Source organism: Spodoptera frugiperda, chromosome 19 (assembly GCF_023101765.2).
Source record: "Spodoptera frugiperda isolate SF20-4 chromosome 19, AGI-APGP_CSIRO_Sfru_2.0, whole genome shotgun sequence".
In the NCBI taxonomy this organism is placed as follows: Eukaryota; Metazoa; Arthropoda; class Insecta; order Lepidoptera; family Noctuidae; genus Spodoptera; species Spodoptera frugiperda.
The window spans coordinates 3,557,684-3,576,861 of NC_064230.1; the positions used below are offsets into that span (position 1 = coordinate 3,557,684).

The 19,178-nt window shown below is 37.1% G+C and overlaps 2 protein-coding genes across 2 annotated transcripts; one reads left to right on the top strand and one right to left on the bottom strand.

The window, feature by feature from the left end:
- The first annotated feature begins 318 nt into the window (after positions 1 to 318).
- On the top strand, positions 319 to 4,874 carry LOC118281137 (uncharacterized). The gene is made up of 5 exons (XM_035601621.2): positions 319 to 598; positions 1,340 to 1,587; positions 2,445 to 2,537; positions 3,292 to 3,455; positions 3,788 to 4,874. Exons 2-5 carry the CDS (start codon positions 1,348 to 1,350, stop codon positions 3,798 to 3,800), a joined length of 510 nt encoding a protein of 169 aa, XP_035457514.2. The 5' UTR covers positions 319 to 598; positions 1,340 to 1,347; the 3' UTR covers positions 3,801 to 4,874.
- Positions 4,875 to 5,465: 591 nt separating this feature from the next.
- Positions 5,466 to 19,009, bottom strand: LOC118281193 (zinc finger protein 347-like). Its single transcript, XM_050700636.1, has 14 exons — positions 18,713 to 19,009; positions 17,778 to 17,952; positions 16,771 to 16,867; positions 16,150 to 16,280; positions 14,869 to 15,287; positions 14,128 to 14,341; positions 13,626 to 13,756; positions 13,148 to 13,222; positions 12,670 to 12,808; positions 12,116 to 12,225; positions 11,155 to 11,290; positions 10,545 to 10,676; positions 9,722 to 9,922; positions 5,466 to 8,670 (listed from the first exon to the last, which is right to left on the bottom strand). The coding sequence occupies exons 1-14, from the start codon at positions 18,784 to 18,786 to the stop codon at positions 8,500 to 8,502; spliced, it is 2,205 nt and encodes a 734-aa protein (XP_050556593.1). The 5' UTR covers positions 18,787 to 19,009; the 3' UTR covers positions 5,466 to 8,499.
- Between the last annotated feature and the right edge of the window lie 169 nt (positions 19,010 to 19,178).

A 19,178-nucleotide genomic window follows, 5' to 3' on the forward strand; every position in this document is an offset into this window, starting at 1 on the left:
TTTCAATAATTTCATAGTCATCAACTTTTCCCAAGTACTTCTAAACCGGAAGCAGAAACAGTAGTTTATCATTCATTCTATTTTCTTTTAACAATGTCAAAGTTGCAAATTGTGTAGTTTCCTAGGTCAAAAATAAATTATTTTGACTTTTCAATACAATAGAATATCCCAATATAATTGTACTTTCATTCATTAATTTGATGACATATTTAATTTTTAAATTTTTCTTGCTATTTTTGCGTAATAAGTATGCTATTTGACGCAAAAAATGTATGACGTCATATTTTGCAAACTCCTCCATTTCTATAAAAGTATTGAATTTGACTAGTTGGAAACAACCATATTGTCATTGTCAATATCAAAATCAAAATATAAACAAACGACATATCGGTGAACCGGTTGATACACATATCTACTATAATGCTAGAACATATTATTTGATAAGGTTTGCGCCGACAAGATGAGTTAGGTGCGCTGATTTATTGATTTCCTCATTCATTGCACTTTGTTGCATAGACTAACATTACATTGTGTTGTGTTGTCCATACAATTTTAATAATCCAGTGATATTGTGAGATTTTTGTGGCAATTTAAAACGGTAAGGAATGCAAATGCTACTTATATAATATAATAATATATTAATTTAATTTTAATTATTGTACCTAATTGATGCAAAGCGAAAAATATGCTTAGCGAAAAAATATTTAATGAATATAAGTTTTAACGTAGGTACATATTTTGTTTTTAAATTCCTTCGAAATTTAAATCGAAACAAATGACTCTTAATTTAGATAGGTACTAATAATTTGAAATTAAATTAAGGATTATTTTTGTTACGTTTCGTTAAATATTTATTTTATGAATTAAAAATAAAATATCTGTGTACTATGCAATGCGATTTAAAAAAAGGTATAGTAATCTAACTTGAAATCTTTTTATCTGGGAAGGGCTAGGCAGAGACACCTAGATGTTTTTCTCAATGTAGACTAATAAATAAAATTGGAGTGTCTTGTTATAATGTGAATAACGAATATTTTTAAAATGTTTGTCTGTCTGTTTGTTTGTTCTGGCTTATGTCTGAAATCACTAAACCCATTTTGACGCGACTTTTATTGGCACTAAGTGTACTAAGAAAGTAAACTGAGGCTAGTTTTATTGTAGAAAAAAATATTTTATTAAGACAAAATTCCAAATTCAAATAATTTTTCTATGTGGACATAGTCACTGGCATCAACTAGTTTGAATATATTACTTATGTTCTATATTTCTGGAATAACTAGACTCATTAAGTCTTGTGTTGTAAACCAAAGAAGATTAACTTACAATATTTCTCTTGCAGAAAACAGTATGGAAGAATCAAAAGTTATTACTAGAGGAACCAGTACCAGTTCATCGACTGTAGATAATACTTCAACACAAACGGCTCAACAAACTATTGTAGCACATACTCAGAGAACTGATCAGCGATTAAATCAATGTCCTAGTGATCCACTGGAGAAACAATCTGATCAGCTATATGATCCAACACTGTTCAAGCCACGTTCGAAAATAAAAGAGTTGCTGTTTTGTGGATCTTATTCTAAAAATGTAAGTATCTGTAATTATCTTTTCGGTTTTAAAGTCAGTAAGCAAACATGGATCACCTGATGGTAAGCAAGTGCTGCCACCCACAGACACTGTGCCATCAAAGCCAGAGGAGATTTTTTTTTTTTATTTAAAAAAACGTTGCCCCACATTAGGATTTTCTCCTGTGTCGTGGGTGCGTTTACAAACATACAAGTTCACATGCACATGACACCCAGACCCGAAACAACAATTTGTAGATCACACAAAGAGTTGCTCCGTGCGGGAAACGAACCCGCTACCCGTTGCGCGGCAGCCAGTTGCCCAACCACCGCACCAACCGTGCAGTCGAACGTGACAGTAACAAATGTGATGCCGACTTTTGGAGATTAGCAGATTGGAATAACTACTGAAGATCCATCAAGACCTACCTTTGAAACTGCTATCACCCACCTGCCAAGTATGGAGATTATGGCATAACTTTGGTCCATCAGTCAACTGACACTCACAGGGAGGCCTATCTTCAGCAGAGAATGTTTTGTGACTGAGATGATTATGTTGAGCCGTTCTTTGAGGCCTTTACCAGGTTGTCTGTTCATTTTACAGGGTCTGAAAGTCATTAGGGAAACCCTATCTTCAGCAGAGGACGTCTTGTGCCTGATATGATGATAATGATTAGGCAGTCTTACAGCTAGAGGTCTAGCTGATATGAGGATATAATTTAAATATAAGACTGTAGATTTAAATGTAATATGACTGTTGATGAAATGGAAGATGTATTGAAGAGTTGTAGCAATTGGCGGTCCATTGACTCTGCCTACCCCCATGGGAGACAGGCTTGATGTTCTATATGTATGTGTGTAATTTTAATATTTTTCCAGATGTGCCGTCTATGCCTAAGTCTGGATAGAGAATTATACGCAATAAAGTACCCAATGCTCGCCACGGTGGTCAGGGTTATCACTGGAGATGAGGTTAGTATTTAATAATATTAGGGGACGTCCAAGTATTGACCCCCCCCAGTGCCGGCGTAAGGGCCACTGACACCCCCGGCCGAAAATATTGTGGCGCCCACTTGAGGGAAGCATTATCAAGTGTTAGTAGTAATTTTTAATTTTTTTGGCCCCCCCTGAATTTGTTGTAACGCAACGTAACGTTTTTCTGTAACGCCCCCCACACCTTTCGTTGCAAAAAGTAATGTTATAGTTTTTTCCATAGCATACTTTTAATTGGCTTTGTGGTAATGATAACACACATCGATCTGATATATTTTTTTTACGATATAAGCCGGTAAATGGTCGGACGGATCACCTGATGGTAAGCAATCGCCGCCGCCCATGGACACTTGAAACACTAAAGGCGTTACAAGTGCGTACACATCTTGATGACCATACAATGTATTAAATTTTTCATAACTCCATCCATTATGGATATCAAACGAAACGCCTTAATTGGTAGAATAGAGCTCATCAAAACAGTTTAAAATCTATCTATACTAATATTATAAAGCTGAAGAGTTTGTTTGTTCGTTTGTTTGAACGCGCTAATCTCCGGAACTACTGGTCCGATTTGAATAATTCTTTTTGTGTTGAATAGTGCATTTATCGAGGAAGGCTATAGGCTATAAAACATCACGCTATGACTAATAGGAGACAAGCAGAACGGGTGAAACCGCGCGGATGTAGCTAGTAAAAAATATTTCACATTAACACATGAATTTGTTCGCAGATGGACTTCAGGCCCTGGAACTATCCCCCCAGTTACGCGTGCATGGAGTGTAACGACCGCATCGATGATTTTTCTACGTTTAGATGTGATGCCAGGATAGCCAATCTCAACCTAATGTCTGGTATACGCTATGTAGCAGGGATCGCACCAGATCCGGAAACATGGTAGGTACATGGTAACTACAACTTTTGTGAGGCATACTTTTCATAGGTTTTTCTTTTTAAATGAACGTTGTCCCACACTAGGATTTCCTCCGGTGTCGCGTGTGCGTTTACAAACATTCAAGTTCACATACACATGACACCCAGACCCGAAACAACAGTTTGTGGATCACACAAAGAATTGCTCCGTCCGGGATCGAACCCGCGGCAGCCGGTGCGACCATCTCGATCAACGAGGCAATATTTTAACTCTTTCAAATACAAATACTACCAGAAAAACAACCCTATGAAATAAGATGGATCATGCACCTAATTTTATTCTTGTTTGTCCACAGGGAATCGGATTAAGTGTTCACAAGAAACATATTCACAAACAGACCAACATAATAAAAATGTAAATAGGGTTGATGACTATAATCTACTAAAAGTGCGGTGTATTCACATTTGTTTTATATAAATGCTATCGTGAGACAAACAAACAAAACTTTGAAGTTAATTCATGACATCACCATTGTGTAACTCGTGATTAGGGGCCCCGTTGTGGTTTGAAATTAGACGGGCATTCCTCGCAACACGTATTTTTGTCTAGATATTTTAGAAATATGTGAATGGTAATTTTGTAAATTTTATTTTATTTTCATAGTATGTTATATTGTATTTAAAAAAGTATTATGTATCAAAATACAACATTCTGAATATTGTATGTATTTTACCTACCTAACTAAAAATGTTTTTCAAGTAAAATTTGTTAGTAAGTAAATCAGTTAGGTCGGCAATGCACCTGTGACTCCTTGGGTGTTGCGAGTGTGCATGGGCGCCGCTGATCACTTACCATCAGGTGATCCGTCTGCTCATTTGCCGCTAATTCCATACAAAAAACGTATTGTTCATTATGTATTGTTTACTTATAAGCTAATTAGTATCATATTTTACTATGAACTAAAATTAAGGAGTAAGACTCTTTTGGAAAAACGTTTATCAAAATTATAGATTTAAGATTTTTTATATTTCTAGTCATTTAAGTACGTAAGATATTTCAATCTAGTCATTATATCAGTATTAAATACTAAATTTATCGTCATGAGCTAATGTTCACATGTAAACAGCAGCTCATGTAATAGTTATGTATAATTATTTAATGATTCTCACATAATATGTAATAGGTGTTCATAATAATCAATCATACTCATATTAATTATAAGAAATTGTATTATAAACAAGAATAAATGAATTAAAATTCTGTACTGTTCTATAAAATCACTCTACTAGTTTCAATCCACGCTGGAGCCTATAGTCAGGGCTCGAAACTAGTCGAAGTTATGTGAGTAAGGCGTAAAGACAATTTAAATACATACATAATTACAATGTAATGTTATAAATCCGGACTTTTAATAATACAATAATAAAAGTTAATGAATGAAGTATTTTGTTTTTTTATATACAATCCCCACATCCTTATCCCATAAAGTCGGCAACGCACTTGTAACTTTATATGTGGGAGAGCCATGCTTCGGCACGAATGGGCCGGCTCGACCGGAGTGATACCACGGTCCCGCAGAAAACCGACGTGAAACAACGCTTGCGTTGTGGTTACCGAAGACCCAATTTTCTAAATCCCCCAAAATCTCCAACAAACTTTAAATTCCTAACCCCCAAAAGGTTGGCAACGCCCTTGTTACGCTTCTGGTGTTTCGAATGTCTAGGGGTGGCGGCGATTATTACTTACCATCAGGTTTACCGAATGCTCGTTTGCTCTCCTATCCCATAAAAAAATGATTTTGTGCAATCCTATTGGTTAATATAACTCCGTTTCTTCGCTTCGTTCTGGTAATAGGCAGCTTGAGCCACCCAAAAAAAATGTCAATGGTAACCAAAAAAGCCATAATAAAAGAAACAAAAAATATAGGTACTCATAACTCATTTAATTTCCATACCAATAAATAATAATCATATTTCACAAATTCACACCACTCTATAATCATTATTACATAATTATATTACAAGTACTCATAACTCATTTAATTTCCATTTCAATAAATAATAATCATATTTCACAAATTCACACCACTCTATATAATCATTATTACATAATATATATTACACTTTAAATATAAATTATACTAAATATAAGTCTTTATATATTTAAGACTAACGGCCAATTTCAATAACTTATCTATCTGTAGATTCGGGTATTAGATACGAGTAGAGATGTAGCTTCGTTGTGCATTTTCTATCGCTTATACCACGGGGAGGGCTCTGAGGAATTATTTGATCTGCCGCGTCTTATTTAAGTTTCATACAAAATACCGCTTTACGTAGGAGTAGGAACGATGTAGTGTTTAGTTAGTAAGAGTCTGACACTCCCTCTCCCCCACCCAAGCCAGGAGAAGTCATTGGATGATTTTCACCCCTCAAAAATGTTCTATCGAAAATGAATCAAAATTGTATCTCTTGTAAGCAAATCTACGGATAGATAGGTTATTGAAACTAACATAATTATCAAACAAGAAATTATGAGCAAAACGGTCACGATAATTTCTAGCGTAAACCCAAGAGTACGTTCACAATATCAATGTCGATCGATCGGAATTGGATTCAAGAGTAAGCCTTGCTTAGGGAACTTTACTCTGTTCCTATAGCCATAATATTAACGCGTTTTGCTCATACATTTCAAGTTTAAAAAGAGCCTCTTGTAAATAATACAATCATACTAATAGGCCAACTTATTTCAACAACATACTTCCAGTAAATAAAATCATTTTTTAAAACACTGATAGGTATTTAATAAAGGATTTAATGATTTTAAATTGATTTTTTGCATTGAAAATTCATTATAAAATAAATGAGCCTTCATTCGAATAGAATACTTAAATTAAAAGTAATTTTTTAAGATCAATTTAACATAAACAGCATTTGACAGTCCATTGCTACCATAAAGCAAATACAAAGAGGAGATGTCATAACTGGATTTCCCTTTAACATAATGTGTGACACTTTACGGGGAGCGCGGGACGTTACAAACCACGCCCCTCTCTATTTCCCATCTAGCGGTCCCATACTACAAACACGTTGCCAATTGTCCACATTTTAATGTGCCACTTTCTGAGCGCTTATAACCTATCTACACCTGTTTACTTATAATATCATTGGACAGGGCCGTGTTTGTGTCACAGTGCACAATCACATTATGGCATCTCCTCTTTGTACTTGCTTCATGGATTGCTACACAATAGTTTGCTCCTAATCTCCACAAAATACAAGAATACTAACTAAAATATACATAATTTTGAGTATTATTATCATGTACCTAAACATACATATTTCACGCCTTTAAAATAATAAAAAATATAACATAATTTAATTTCTGTAGTACAAAATAAAATTGTACTTATGTTTTTAAGCTGTGAACATCCGTGATTACTTATTCAATAACCGATCTTAATCCAAACGCTCTGGGTTCAGTTTAGGTTTTCACAGAAACGCCATTGTGTAAAAAAATGTATTCTAAAATATGTATAATTAATTTATGCATTTCAACTGCAATCCAACTGAAAATTGCAGTTTCAATGCAATTGACACGACTGCAATAGGTCTGCAAATCAAACGTGCAGTCCGATAGAGCCTAACTGTCCGCATTGCGTCATTTGACGAATGCATGCATCCTTTAAAAACAATTACAAAAACTTGTGTCATGCTTAGAAACACTGAAAACTGTCCATGAAGCGGCAACGTGAAATCCTTCTATCGTTTTTGTCTATTGCATGCTTTCGTCAATTGACGCAACGTGGACAATAAGCATTAACTACACAACAATAAAATCACACAATTCCGTGCAGTCGTTTAGGAGTTACACGCTTAAATACATTTTTTAATTTATAATAAGTATATATAAGTATACATATAGACTATAGGCCCAAAAGAACTGAGATCAAAACTAGGCTAAACCTAAATTATATACTACTTAATTTTAGTACAAAAATGTCTTAGGAAGCCATTTGTTTTTATATCTTTATAATATATATAATCTAACAGTAGGTAAAGGTTGTACATATACAATGTAACACCCCTTTCCATTCACGTGAGTCTATTGCCATATACTGGGCACAATCCCAGATTCTGTTGTGTTGTTATACACAAAATTTGAGACTTTATACTCGTCAAGCACTTAAAAAATCAAACTAATATTAACATCTTTTTCTCATATGATAAATAAAACATCACGCCGGTGCTGATACACTTGAGCATTCATTTAGAAATAGAAATCATTCATTAAAAGAACAGGGGGCCTTATCGCAGTGCGAGAGGGACGGAGCGTAGGGAGGGACGTAGGTTGTATAACTCCGTCCCTCTTGCACTGATCAGTGATCGACCATTCTGACACAATTGTAACAGCAGCCTAAGGCCCCAGGTTATTTGTAACTAGTATTCTGCTTGCGGCTTAGCACGCGCTTTTTAAGGGGTTGGGGACAGATTTTTAGCTTTCTATCGTAAAAATTGTGGAATATTTCAAACGAAACGAGAGCGCGTTCGGCGCTCTGATTAGCCGGCTTAAATGGACCGGCCAACAAGGGTACAGATGCCAAACGCGCTCTCATTCCGGTTTTGGGGCTAGTAGAATACTAGCACAAGTGTCAAGGCCCTGTCTTGCACATGCTGAACTGTGGGGCTACTCCGGTTCCCGAATGTGAAGTCTCGTTTAATCTTCGGCCGTAGGTTTTATTGATTTACTAATGAAATTACTTATAATAACGTTTTTTTTTTAAATTTCATATCAAAACATTTATTTATCTTCATTCCATTCATTCATTCAAAGTTCGCAATAAATGGAATTGTAGTACGAAATTTGCGAAATCTCTGTACAAACTGTATCTACTCACCATTGGTGTTTTTGCGTGTAAAATAAATGTTTTTTATTTCTCTCTTTTCGTTAAACGTAAAACAAACTCATACTATAACCAAATCTATCAGCACCTCAACACACATAATTCACCAATAACATTACAAATCCAAATAAATTACTTAAACTTCTAACATACCACCGTTAGCATCAATCTTCGATGCTCGGCTCGTCACACTTCCACTCCCTCGCCCTCTGCCGAGCCCGTTTAGGCCACGGCTTCTTCAAATGTACATGTTCCACATGAGCCTTCAGTTCTCCAGACGAAGTGAAGCATTTTCCACACGTATCACATTTAAATGGTTTGAGGCCGGTGTGTATCTGAAAATATAAAAATGTTGTTAGTAACTCGACCTACACGACAGCACTTCCATACCACAGATGGGGCCCAGTAGGGCTGATGCCTGATCCGGAGCTGCGGACTACCTAGCGGGCTTACCGGGGCTCCGGCTCGAAAAGCAGGAGTAGGAACGGGGTGGTGTTTAGTCAGTAAGATTCTGATACTCCCTCTCGCCTCGCCCAAGGCGGGAGAAGTCATTAGATGATTTTCCCCCCTCAAAAATAAAAAAAAACCCCATCATATAGATGGTTGGCAGGCCACAACTGTGCGCTTTTCGCGCAACTTTATACCTCGCACAGCAAAACTGTGGAATGAGCTGTCGTTGGCTGTATTTACAAACCGATACGACCTTCAAAGATTCAAGAAAAGAGCTTACTCCTTTTTAAAAGGCCGGCGACGCACCTGTGACTAATCTGGTGTTGCGGGTGTCCATGGGCGGCGCTGATCGCTTACCATCAGGTGAATCATCTGCTCGTTTGTCACTTATTCCATAAAAAAAAACTAGCGGGCACACCCGCGTTAAATTCAAACTTTTTTTTTTTTATATCGTCACGACTTTATCCCCTAAGGAGTAGGCAGAAGTGCACATTACGGCACAATGGCGAAATGTCGCTATACAATGTAAACCCACTTTTCACAATTTGTGTTGTTTCCAACATCTGTTCACCCCATACCTGTATCTATTCACCCCTTGATTTGGATTCAGCCCGTTTTACGGTACTTTTTTATGGCACACGCCTGTAAACGAGCAGACGTATTACCTAATGGTAAGCAATCGCCGCCGCCCATGAACACTTGAAACACCAGAGGCGTTACAAGTGCGTTGCCGGTCTTTTGGGGGTTAGGAATGTAAGGGTTGTTGAGGAATCGGGGATTGGGAAGATTGGTAAGGGGGAAATTGGGCCTCCGTTTATTATAGTATTTCGCCGAGTAGATTTTCTTTATTAATAATTTTCTTGTTTTGTTTGTATCATCCAACAACTGTGCAAATAAACAATTTTTCTTTCTTTCATACAATCAAATAATACTTACAAACATATGCCTTCTCCGGTTATTATAGAACGCGAAATGTTTCCCACACAGCGGACATTCGTAGCTCGGCCGGGTCCCGCTGTGTACCTTCATATGTATGATCAAATTGGTTTTCTGAGTGAAGCTCTTCGTACAGCGGTCACATTTGAACCGCTTCACTCCCGTGTGGACCCACATGTGGTCTTTTAGTAAGGCCATACTCTGTAAAAAGATAGAAAATATTCTAAAATGTATGGCATTAACGTCCGAATACTGAAATGCTACTCAATTTTAAGACGCTCCCAAGACTAGTTCTGTCACTATCAATTCTTTATAAAATGACAGAGATAGCACGATATTTAAGTACAACTTAAAATTGATAAGCATTTCAGTACATATTCGGGCGTAGTACAACCTCTCATACCCTTAAGCTAAGATAGGTGACACTTAACGACATTCATTTTTTTTGATGGAGGAATATCATTCAAAGCAAAGTCAAAGCATTTATTTCAATAAATCCTTAATTAAGCATTTTTGAAACGTCAAATTGCATTGTCCATCAGTCTGTCTGTCAGTGAAGCTAGGCGCTCGTTCCAAAGTGTAGCTTCGAATGGAGAAAAACGAGCAAGAAACTCCTTCGTTACTCTTTTAAAAAAAATGTTTTTTTACAATCTCTCTATCTTCGATGACTTCTCTGCTTTGAGCCGGAGCCCCGGTAACCTGCTAGGGCTAGGGCTGATGCGTAATCCGCAGCTCCGGATTACGCATCAGCCCTACTGGGCCCCATCTGTGGTGGTCTGATGGTTCTATGTGTACGAGCAGAAAAATAGTAATATGACCATACCTGGAATATCTTCCCGCACTGCTCACACATACAAGGGGTCTTCATCGCGGGGTACTTGGTTCGATTCTTGTCCGGGTGAGCTCTTCTAAAGTGTTGCGCGTACACTCTCAGGTCCCGCAGTTGTAGGCCACACTGACGGACAAATATATTATTATTTGTTTATTATATGGTTTCAAAATATTATTTTTTATGAATTTTGTCTGTCTGTCTGTTTGTTCTCGCTAAAGTCTGAAATGAGTGGATCGATTTTGAAGGGACTTTTATTTGTTACAAATCACAAAGTCATCAGCGGGCATCAGCTAGTATGCTAAGTGTGGCAGAGTCATGCTTCGGTATGAATGGGTCTGCTCGACCGGAGTGATACCACGGCCTCACAGAAAACCGACGTGAAATAACTCTTGCGTTGTGTGAGTGAGGTTACCGGAGGCCCAAACCTTTCCAATCTTCCCAATCCCCTAACTACCCTTAAATTCCTAACCCCAAAAGGCTGACAACGCACTTGTAACGCCTCTGGTGTTTCAAGTGTCCATGGACGGCGGCGATTGCTTACCATCAGGTGATCCGTCTGCTCGTTTACCGGCTTATACCATAAAAAAATATTCCAGTTAACCTGTTCACAAGTGACGGGAGATTGCGATTCCAAATCATCATCAGGTCTCGGTGTCCGCGGGTGTATTATAGGGCGCCGCTCGTTCCTTCTCATGGAGTGACCGTGGTTACTCTGCGAGTCGTTCCGAGGGGGGTTGCTGAGAATAGAAAACAAATATAATATAATTAAAGTAGTTTCCTCAAATCAGTCAGTCAAAAATAAATTATCTATACTATATATATAATATTATAAAGCTGAAGAGTTTGTTTGTTTGTTTGAATGCGCTAATCTCCGGAACTACTGGTCCGATTTCAATAATTCTTTTTGTGTTGAATAGTGCATTTATCGAGGAAGGCTATAGGCTATAAAACATCACGCTATGACCAATGGGAGCCGAGCAGAGCGGGTGAAACCGCGCGGAAGTAGCTAGTAATACATATACATATAATACAATTACTGCATGGTTGGCGCGGTGGCTGGGCAACTGGCTGCCGTGCAATGTGTAGCGGGTTCGATTCCCGCACGGAGCAACTCTTTGTGTGATCCACAAATTGTTGTTTCGGGTCTGTGTGTCATGTGTATGTGAATTATGAACTTGTATGTTTGTAAACGCACCCACGACACAGGAGAAAATCCTAATGTGGGGCAACGTTAAAAAAAAATAAAGTAAAACAATAATTTAAGTAGTTTCCTCAGATCGGTCAGTCAAAAATAAATTATTTTGCAATAAAATTTCCGTATATAGGGTGACTGGTAATTAGTGAACGATATTTAAACAAGTGATTGTACTCATAATTACAAACCACTTTCTCAAAGATACTTTTTTTTTGTATACTCATTAGTTTTATTTTTATCACAATAACAAAACGGAAGGCGTCACGTTTTTTGTGTATTCAATTACATTATGGCATTTCATCTTTGTACTTGCTAATAACTTATTTCATGGGTATTACACACCCGCGTCACAAGATAAGACACTTACGTTCCATGCTCGTTGCTATGTCTCGCAGATAATTTCAAATGTCTATCATGAGCTTCTTCCGACGCAAACTTCACATCACATATTTGACAATAAGGCCCATCTAGTGTGACCTGGAAATATCAATAAATTATAATTAATTTTATGGTACAAGCCGGTAAACATACTAGCGGACACCGAGAAATTTTCGAAAATCCGGGGTTCAAACCCGAGACCCCTTGTTCGGCAGTCGCACTTACGACCACTCGACCAACGAGGCAGTCTAACTTATAAAGTGTGGGAGAGCCTTGCTTCGGCACTGCTGGGCCGGCTCGACCGGAGTGATACCACGGCCGAGCAGAAAACCGACGTGAAACAACTACAGCGTTGTGGGAGTGAGGTTACCGGACCCTTCCCAATCTTCCCAATCCCCGATTCCCCAACAACCCTTAAATTCTTAACCCCCAAAAAGCCGGAAACGCACTTGTAACGCCTCTGGTGTTTCAAGAGTCTATGGGCGGCGGCGATTGCTTACCATCAGGTGATACGTCTGCTCGTTAAAAAAAAAAGATACTCACATTTTTCCCACTCATATGATGTTTCTTCTTTTTATGTACCTCGACACCTTTCTTACTGACGAACATATAGCCACATATCTCGCATACTATGTCCGACACATGCTTGATCCGTATGTGGCCCAAATATGTTGTCAATTTACTGAAAATGTAAAAGAAGAGGTATCATAATCACATCTTATATAAAAAGCGTTTACAGATTACAAGTATTTATTTATATAAACTAGTAACGATCCAATGGCGTAGCTGTTTGGGGTCCCCCTTTTTCCTTGGGGGGGGTCTATTATTAGACCTTGAGACGGGATATTTACCATGTTTATTTATGTCTATGAGTTAAAAATGTGTAATGGGGGGGAGGATCGTCCAATGACTTTTCCCGCCCTGAATCTCAAGCCTCCCCGATGCTAATTTATTTTTTTTATTTATTTATTTAAAATAAATAAAACATAATATGCAGTGTCTGTATAAGTTGTAAACTCACTCGAACTCGCTGGCACAGTGTGGGCACTGGTATTTGTGACCTGCGTGCCATTTCTGGTGCTCTCTCGCGACGCCCCTGGAATATAGAAAATATTTTAAAGTTCCTTCTGTTTTGGATAGGCTATAAAACACTATGCTACGGCCAATAGGAGCGGTGCAGAACGGGCTATACCTACTCAATATTTACGCGTGCGAAGCGGGGCATAAAGATTTTTTTTATAGGACAAGCCCCGCAATGAAACAAATCAGAAGATGTTATTAGAGAAGAAAAAAACAATAGTTTCCACTTCCCTCGGTGAATTTAATGCAGGAGACAGAATGACTTAAGCCTAAAGGCACAAAAGAGACTGCACAACTGGGAGAAGCCCAGTCGCCAAGCACCACGGAAATTTTACTTAAAACTAAAATACTAAATGGGTCCTATGTGTGAGCTGTTATACTTGCTTCCAATAATATGTATAAATATGTATAGCACTCACCGATTCCTAGTGACGAACGAACATCCGTTACAACTGTACTGCTCCGTATGTTGCGACGTGAGGTGCTTGCGGAGCGCGCGACTAGTCTTCAGCCGAGTCTTACATATAAAACACTCAAATGTACCGCTTTGCTGAAAACATTACAAAAAATATATTAGAAAAGGGTAAATGGCTAATTTTTATTTAAATGTCCGTCTTGTAGATTGTTTTAAAATATTAGACACGTTATTTCTATTTTATTACGGAAATAAATACTTTCGAAGACATATTTTTTTTTTATTCACTTCTAGGTAATCACGGAGTCTGGAATTGTGACCAGTATAATATGGCAATAAGCTCGCCGCCTATTACATGGGACTGATAACACAAATGCTGAAAAGTGGGTATACAATGTAGTGTCTTTAAGTGCCGTAATTTGCACCTCTGCCTGCCTTTTCGGGGATAACAAGCGTGACGATACTTTTTTTATGAATTGCAAGTTAAATAACAATAATAATCTCACCTCACTATGCCTAACGGCATGAGCAGTATACCTGCCTTTAACCAAAAACCCCCGATAACAAATAACACACTTGTAGGGGGCGCTAGTATAGTTTGTACTCTGCTGTCTCTTAGCAACCTCTTCTATTTGTTCGTCGTATGTCAGCGGCGTTATCGTGAACAATGATTCGTCTAATTCATTACTACGTCTGCGTTTTACATCATTTGTTTTGTACCTGGAATGTAATATAATATATAGGGTGACTGGTAATTAGTGAACGATATTAAAACACGTGATTGTACTCATGATTACAAACAACTTTCCCGAAGAAACTTTTTTTGTATACTCATTAGTTTTATTTTTATCGCTATAACAAAACTACAAAAATTCGTTACGTGAGTAAGCCGATAACATAATAATCAATGTAGTATGTATCACAAAAGTTATAATAAAATTATAACCTCCTTTTTTAAAATCGGTTAAAAAGATGTATAAGTCTTTCAACTGACATGGTCACTAACACTATCATTACAACTTGAGACGGGATATTTACCATGATTATTTATGTCTATGACTTTCTGATATTTCGGCACTATTGCAAGCGCCATGATCACGGATGGACTGGAGTATAATGACACCGCTACCACTGTCACTTGTAACTTGATTTAATTCAGTCCAGTTCATTCGTGATCATGACGTTTGCAACAGTGCCGAAATATCGGAAATTCTTAAGTTCTAATGATACGTCTAAAAACCACTCACCGTTCACTAGTAGCGTACGGATCATTAGTTTGAACAACACTCTTCTTACTTCCACTATTACTGCTAACTTTCTTCACCAATTTAACTCTTTTCTTCTTTTCAGGCAACGGTTCTTTCTTCTCCACATAAACTTCACTTAGAACTCTATCATCCTCATCGTCAAAGTGATCATATTCATCAAAGAAGATTCCGTTTGAACTTTCATCTTTGATCTCAACACCAGTTGTAGGTAGCGCACTAACATCAATGTCCATAGCTTCTGTGTGCAGTATATCCATATTTTCCTGTATACTTTCTGTTTTAATGTCATAATCTTGTATGTGTAAGTCTATGTCTTCAGCTTCATATATTTTATGTATTAAGTTGGATGTTAGTTTGTTCTGGGTTCTATTTATTAGTTTTATGTCTCGTATTTTTAGCTGAAAATAAGATAGAAGATGGTTATAAGACATTATGTTGCGATCAATAGGAGGAACGATTAAAAAAGCTACGTTGTTCGGAATGTTTGGAATAACTTAATTTGGGGGAACTTCTTCTTTTTCTAAAACGTTGACGATATTTGTTTTACATTGTTCGCACATAGTTGAAGCAATCTTAAACAATGTAACCAAGTATTGTATTGTGAACCTGATTAAAAAGAGTAATTTGGAGTTTCTTGCTCAAAATCTTACTTTAGAATAAAGCAAAATCACTAGAGGACTGACTGACAGAAGATAATTAATATTATTATATTTGCTATTGATTTCACAAAGTGCCTTAAAAGTCTAATTGGAAATAAAAATTTATGACTTTGTTCGTAAAACGTTACGGTACGTTGCTGGGAGTTGAGTCTTACTTACAACACGTTTTAACTTACTTTTACAGAACAATGGTTACTTGAGTGTTACGTAACGTGTAAAGATGGGGGTGGGGGGATCTTAATTTTAATACATTGCATAACGTAAAACTTGAATGTAACCCCTTTACAGAATAACCTAGTGGTGGGAGAAACCCTAGTAGCTAGTACATATCTTTATAAATAATTCTTTTGTAAGTGTGTATGTCACTGAACTTCTCTTAAACGACTGGACCGATTTTGATTAATTTTTTGTGTGTGTTCAAGGGGATCCGAATGCCTTAGATTCACAATTTTGTCCGCTGGACAATGCCGATTAATTTTTAATTTACACTAGTTGCACATTTTGGGGCATGTTTTACAGATCCGACAAATTCGAAATTAAGGACGTGAAACAGGACAACGTCTGTCGGGTCCGCTAGTTAGATATATATAAAACTGCTTACATAAGAGTCCGGTTGTATTAATTCCTGCAGTAGTTCGTCGCTCCGTACCGCCTTCTCTCGGAACTGGTACGCGGACGACAGCCGGGCCGCACACTCCCAGCACACTCGCTGGGGCAGCCGTCTGACCAACCCTGCAAATTACGGAAACATATGAAAATAACCTTCTTTTTTCTTAAGTCGGTTAAAATTTGGGTGCTCAACCCTCGGTTTCTTTATTAGATAGCCAGTTTCAAACGAAGTCGAATTCAATACTTTTGGTAAAATGTCACAAATTATTTTAGCCGGCCAATCCGAGCGCCGAACGCGTTCTCGTTTCGATTACTTTAAAAGTAAAGCGAACTCGTATTAAGGGTACTGATAAGCAATCGTCGCCGCCCATGGACACCCCGAATACCGATGCGTAACAAGTGCGAAGTTGAAATTTAAGGGTTTTTGGGGAAAAGGGGGTTGGGAAGATTTGGAAGGGAGGTACTTGGGTATCCGGTAACCTCACATATACAACGCAAGCGCTGTTTCACGTCGGTTTTCTGCTCAGTCGTGGTATCACTCCGGTCGAGCCGGCCTATTCGTGCCGACGCATGGTTCTTCCACACTTAAAACTTAAATTTAAAAAGTATAAACTTACAACTAATCCCGTGATCTCTTGAAACATAACATCCAGTTTGGATTCCGTTATATTATACATCTTCGTGTCCATTGCGAGGCAGATTCTGCAAACCTGAAATTAAATTATAATCATGTCTTTTAATTCAGTGCCTCAAGCTCTTAGGGACTCTCCTTTTTTAACTCCTCTAGAGTTGCAGTGTCTCGAGCATACCATCAGGTGCTATAGTTAGCTAAGGTGGCCGCCCTATTTATCCGGAGAATGCGGAACATATGGAATGCGAGGAGGCTGTGTTATTACTCCGGTCGAACCGACACAATCGTAGCGAGCCCATATCATACGGGGTTGTATAAAAATAAATTAGTCAAGCGCAAAGTCTGAACAGCTGAACCGAGAGAAATTCTTTTTTTGGATGATCTAGGGTTCCAATCTCCAAAAAAAAAGGTACGAAGATATAATGACTAAACTGTAAAACTATGTGACTGATACTAAGCTATGTAGCTGTGTGAGTATACAACACGCACGGTTGCCTATAAGGCCGTGGTATCACTCCGGTCGAGCCTGCAAATTAAACTGCATATGTTTTTAATCACTTGGTGCGAGCTATATACTAGGCTCCATGGTCTCTTGTTTTACAGTCTAAAATTAAAGGACATAAACTTCTTTTTCAAGTTAAAGATTGCTAAATAAAGTGGATCGGGAGTATTCTATAGGGTTCCCTCACTAGCAGTAGTATGTATATATTATGCTCGTCTAAGTATTTCCTTAGAGTTTATTATGTTTCTGTGAATTTTGAATGTTTGTGAAAATATAAATTATATTGGGTTTAGACTAGGATATGTATACTAGGTTTAGAATATGTAGAATAGGTAGTATTCAAATTGATATATCTTGGAAAGTATTTGTTTCCATGAGAAAATAAATAATATATATATGTAATAATAATATGTGTCTAATGTTTTAAAATAATCATCAAGACAGACAATAAAATAATAATTAGTCATCTAAACTATTGTAAGTTTACCTTAAAAGGCATCGGCACAGCACCACTTCTAATTCTCCTCATCCCGGCTCTTGTCTCGTAGAAGTCGTCCACACGGAAATGTTCAGAACACACAGAGCTGCGTTCTCTAAGCTCCCAGTCTCCCATGCCGAGAGCTTCCACCCATCGGTTGCGGAGATTTACTTCTTTGGGGAAACTGAAATAATAAAGTAATTTTACAATATAAAAATAATATGAGCCTCTAGGATGGCTTGAAACTAGTCGAGTTCCTTGTCAAAGAGTTATGTGTAATAATTAATTTAGTATGTCCCACGAAAGTTATAATAAAATTATAATATAAAATTAGTTCCTCAGTTCATACGTGATCATAGCACTTGCAACAATGCTGAAATAGGTATTAGAAACTCATAGAAATTAATAAACATGGTAAATATACCGTTTTAAGTTCTAATGATAGTTTATGCTGGTATCTATAGTAGCCATGCATAGCACCCATCTTTCCAAATTAAAAACATAGCTTAGCAGAGTCCATTTCCACCAGTGCATCCACAGCAATGTAGAATAGCACATCTCTGGTGGAAAGGCGGCTGCCTTTACCTTTGTGGGTTGTTTACAAATAATGGACATTGATTAGCCTATGTATAAGTAATAACTAAAGCTTAGTACCTTATATTCCAATGAAAATAATTACAAAGTTATAGCACGGGTCTGAAATAATGTGTACTTTTACTTCTTATTACATGGGACTTATAACTTAACTCGTGAATGTGTGTTGTGTTCATAGTATATGTGCACTTCTGCTTACCTCTCCGATATTAAAAGCGTGAAGTTCATATTAAATGTGTCCTGACCGGTATTTATAATTAATTCCTAACTGTAGTTTTAAGGCTATAATGTTTATAATATGTTTATTTTCATCAATACATAAAACATATAAATATTAAATAAATACTTACATATGGAACGTAATTCCATCGCTTTTACAAGTTTTTCTTGTGTCATTAGAACAATTTAAGACACTGCACCTCATAATAAGATTAAATTCTTATTTTTTTAAATCTAAAAACGTAAACATAGCCCGTGATTCTAATTGGACTCTATTCTTTAATTATGAGATTATGATATCGATTTAATAGTACCATTGCATTTAAAAATGTATACAATAATGTCTGTTGTGATTAGTATTCTAGTATTAATTTAATTTAAACAAGAATATATTTTATTTCGTTTTCGTGTTTTTTTTTTTACGAAACACAAGCTGTCAAACATGAAGCGCCCACCATTTTTATTTTCGTTGGTTTGGCACAATGTCTTTTGAGACATTGTTTTGCGTTTTGATGCTTTATCTTTGCAATTTCTGTGCGATTTTTTCCTATTTTCATTGTGTTTAATTTATTATACTAAATAGTTCAGTGTTGGCCC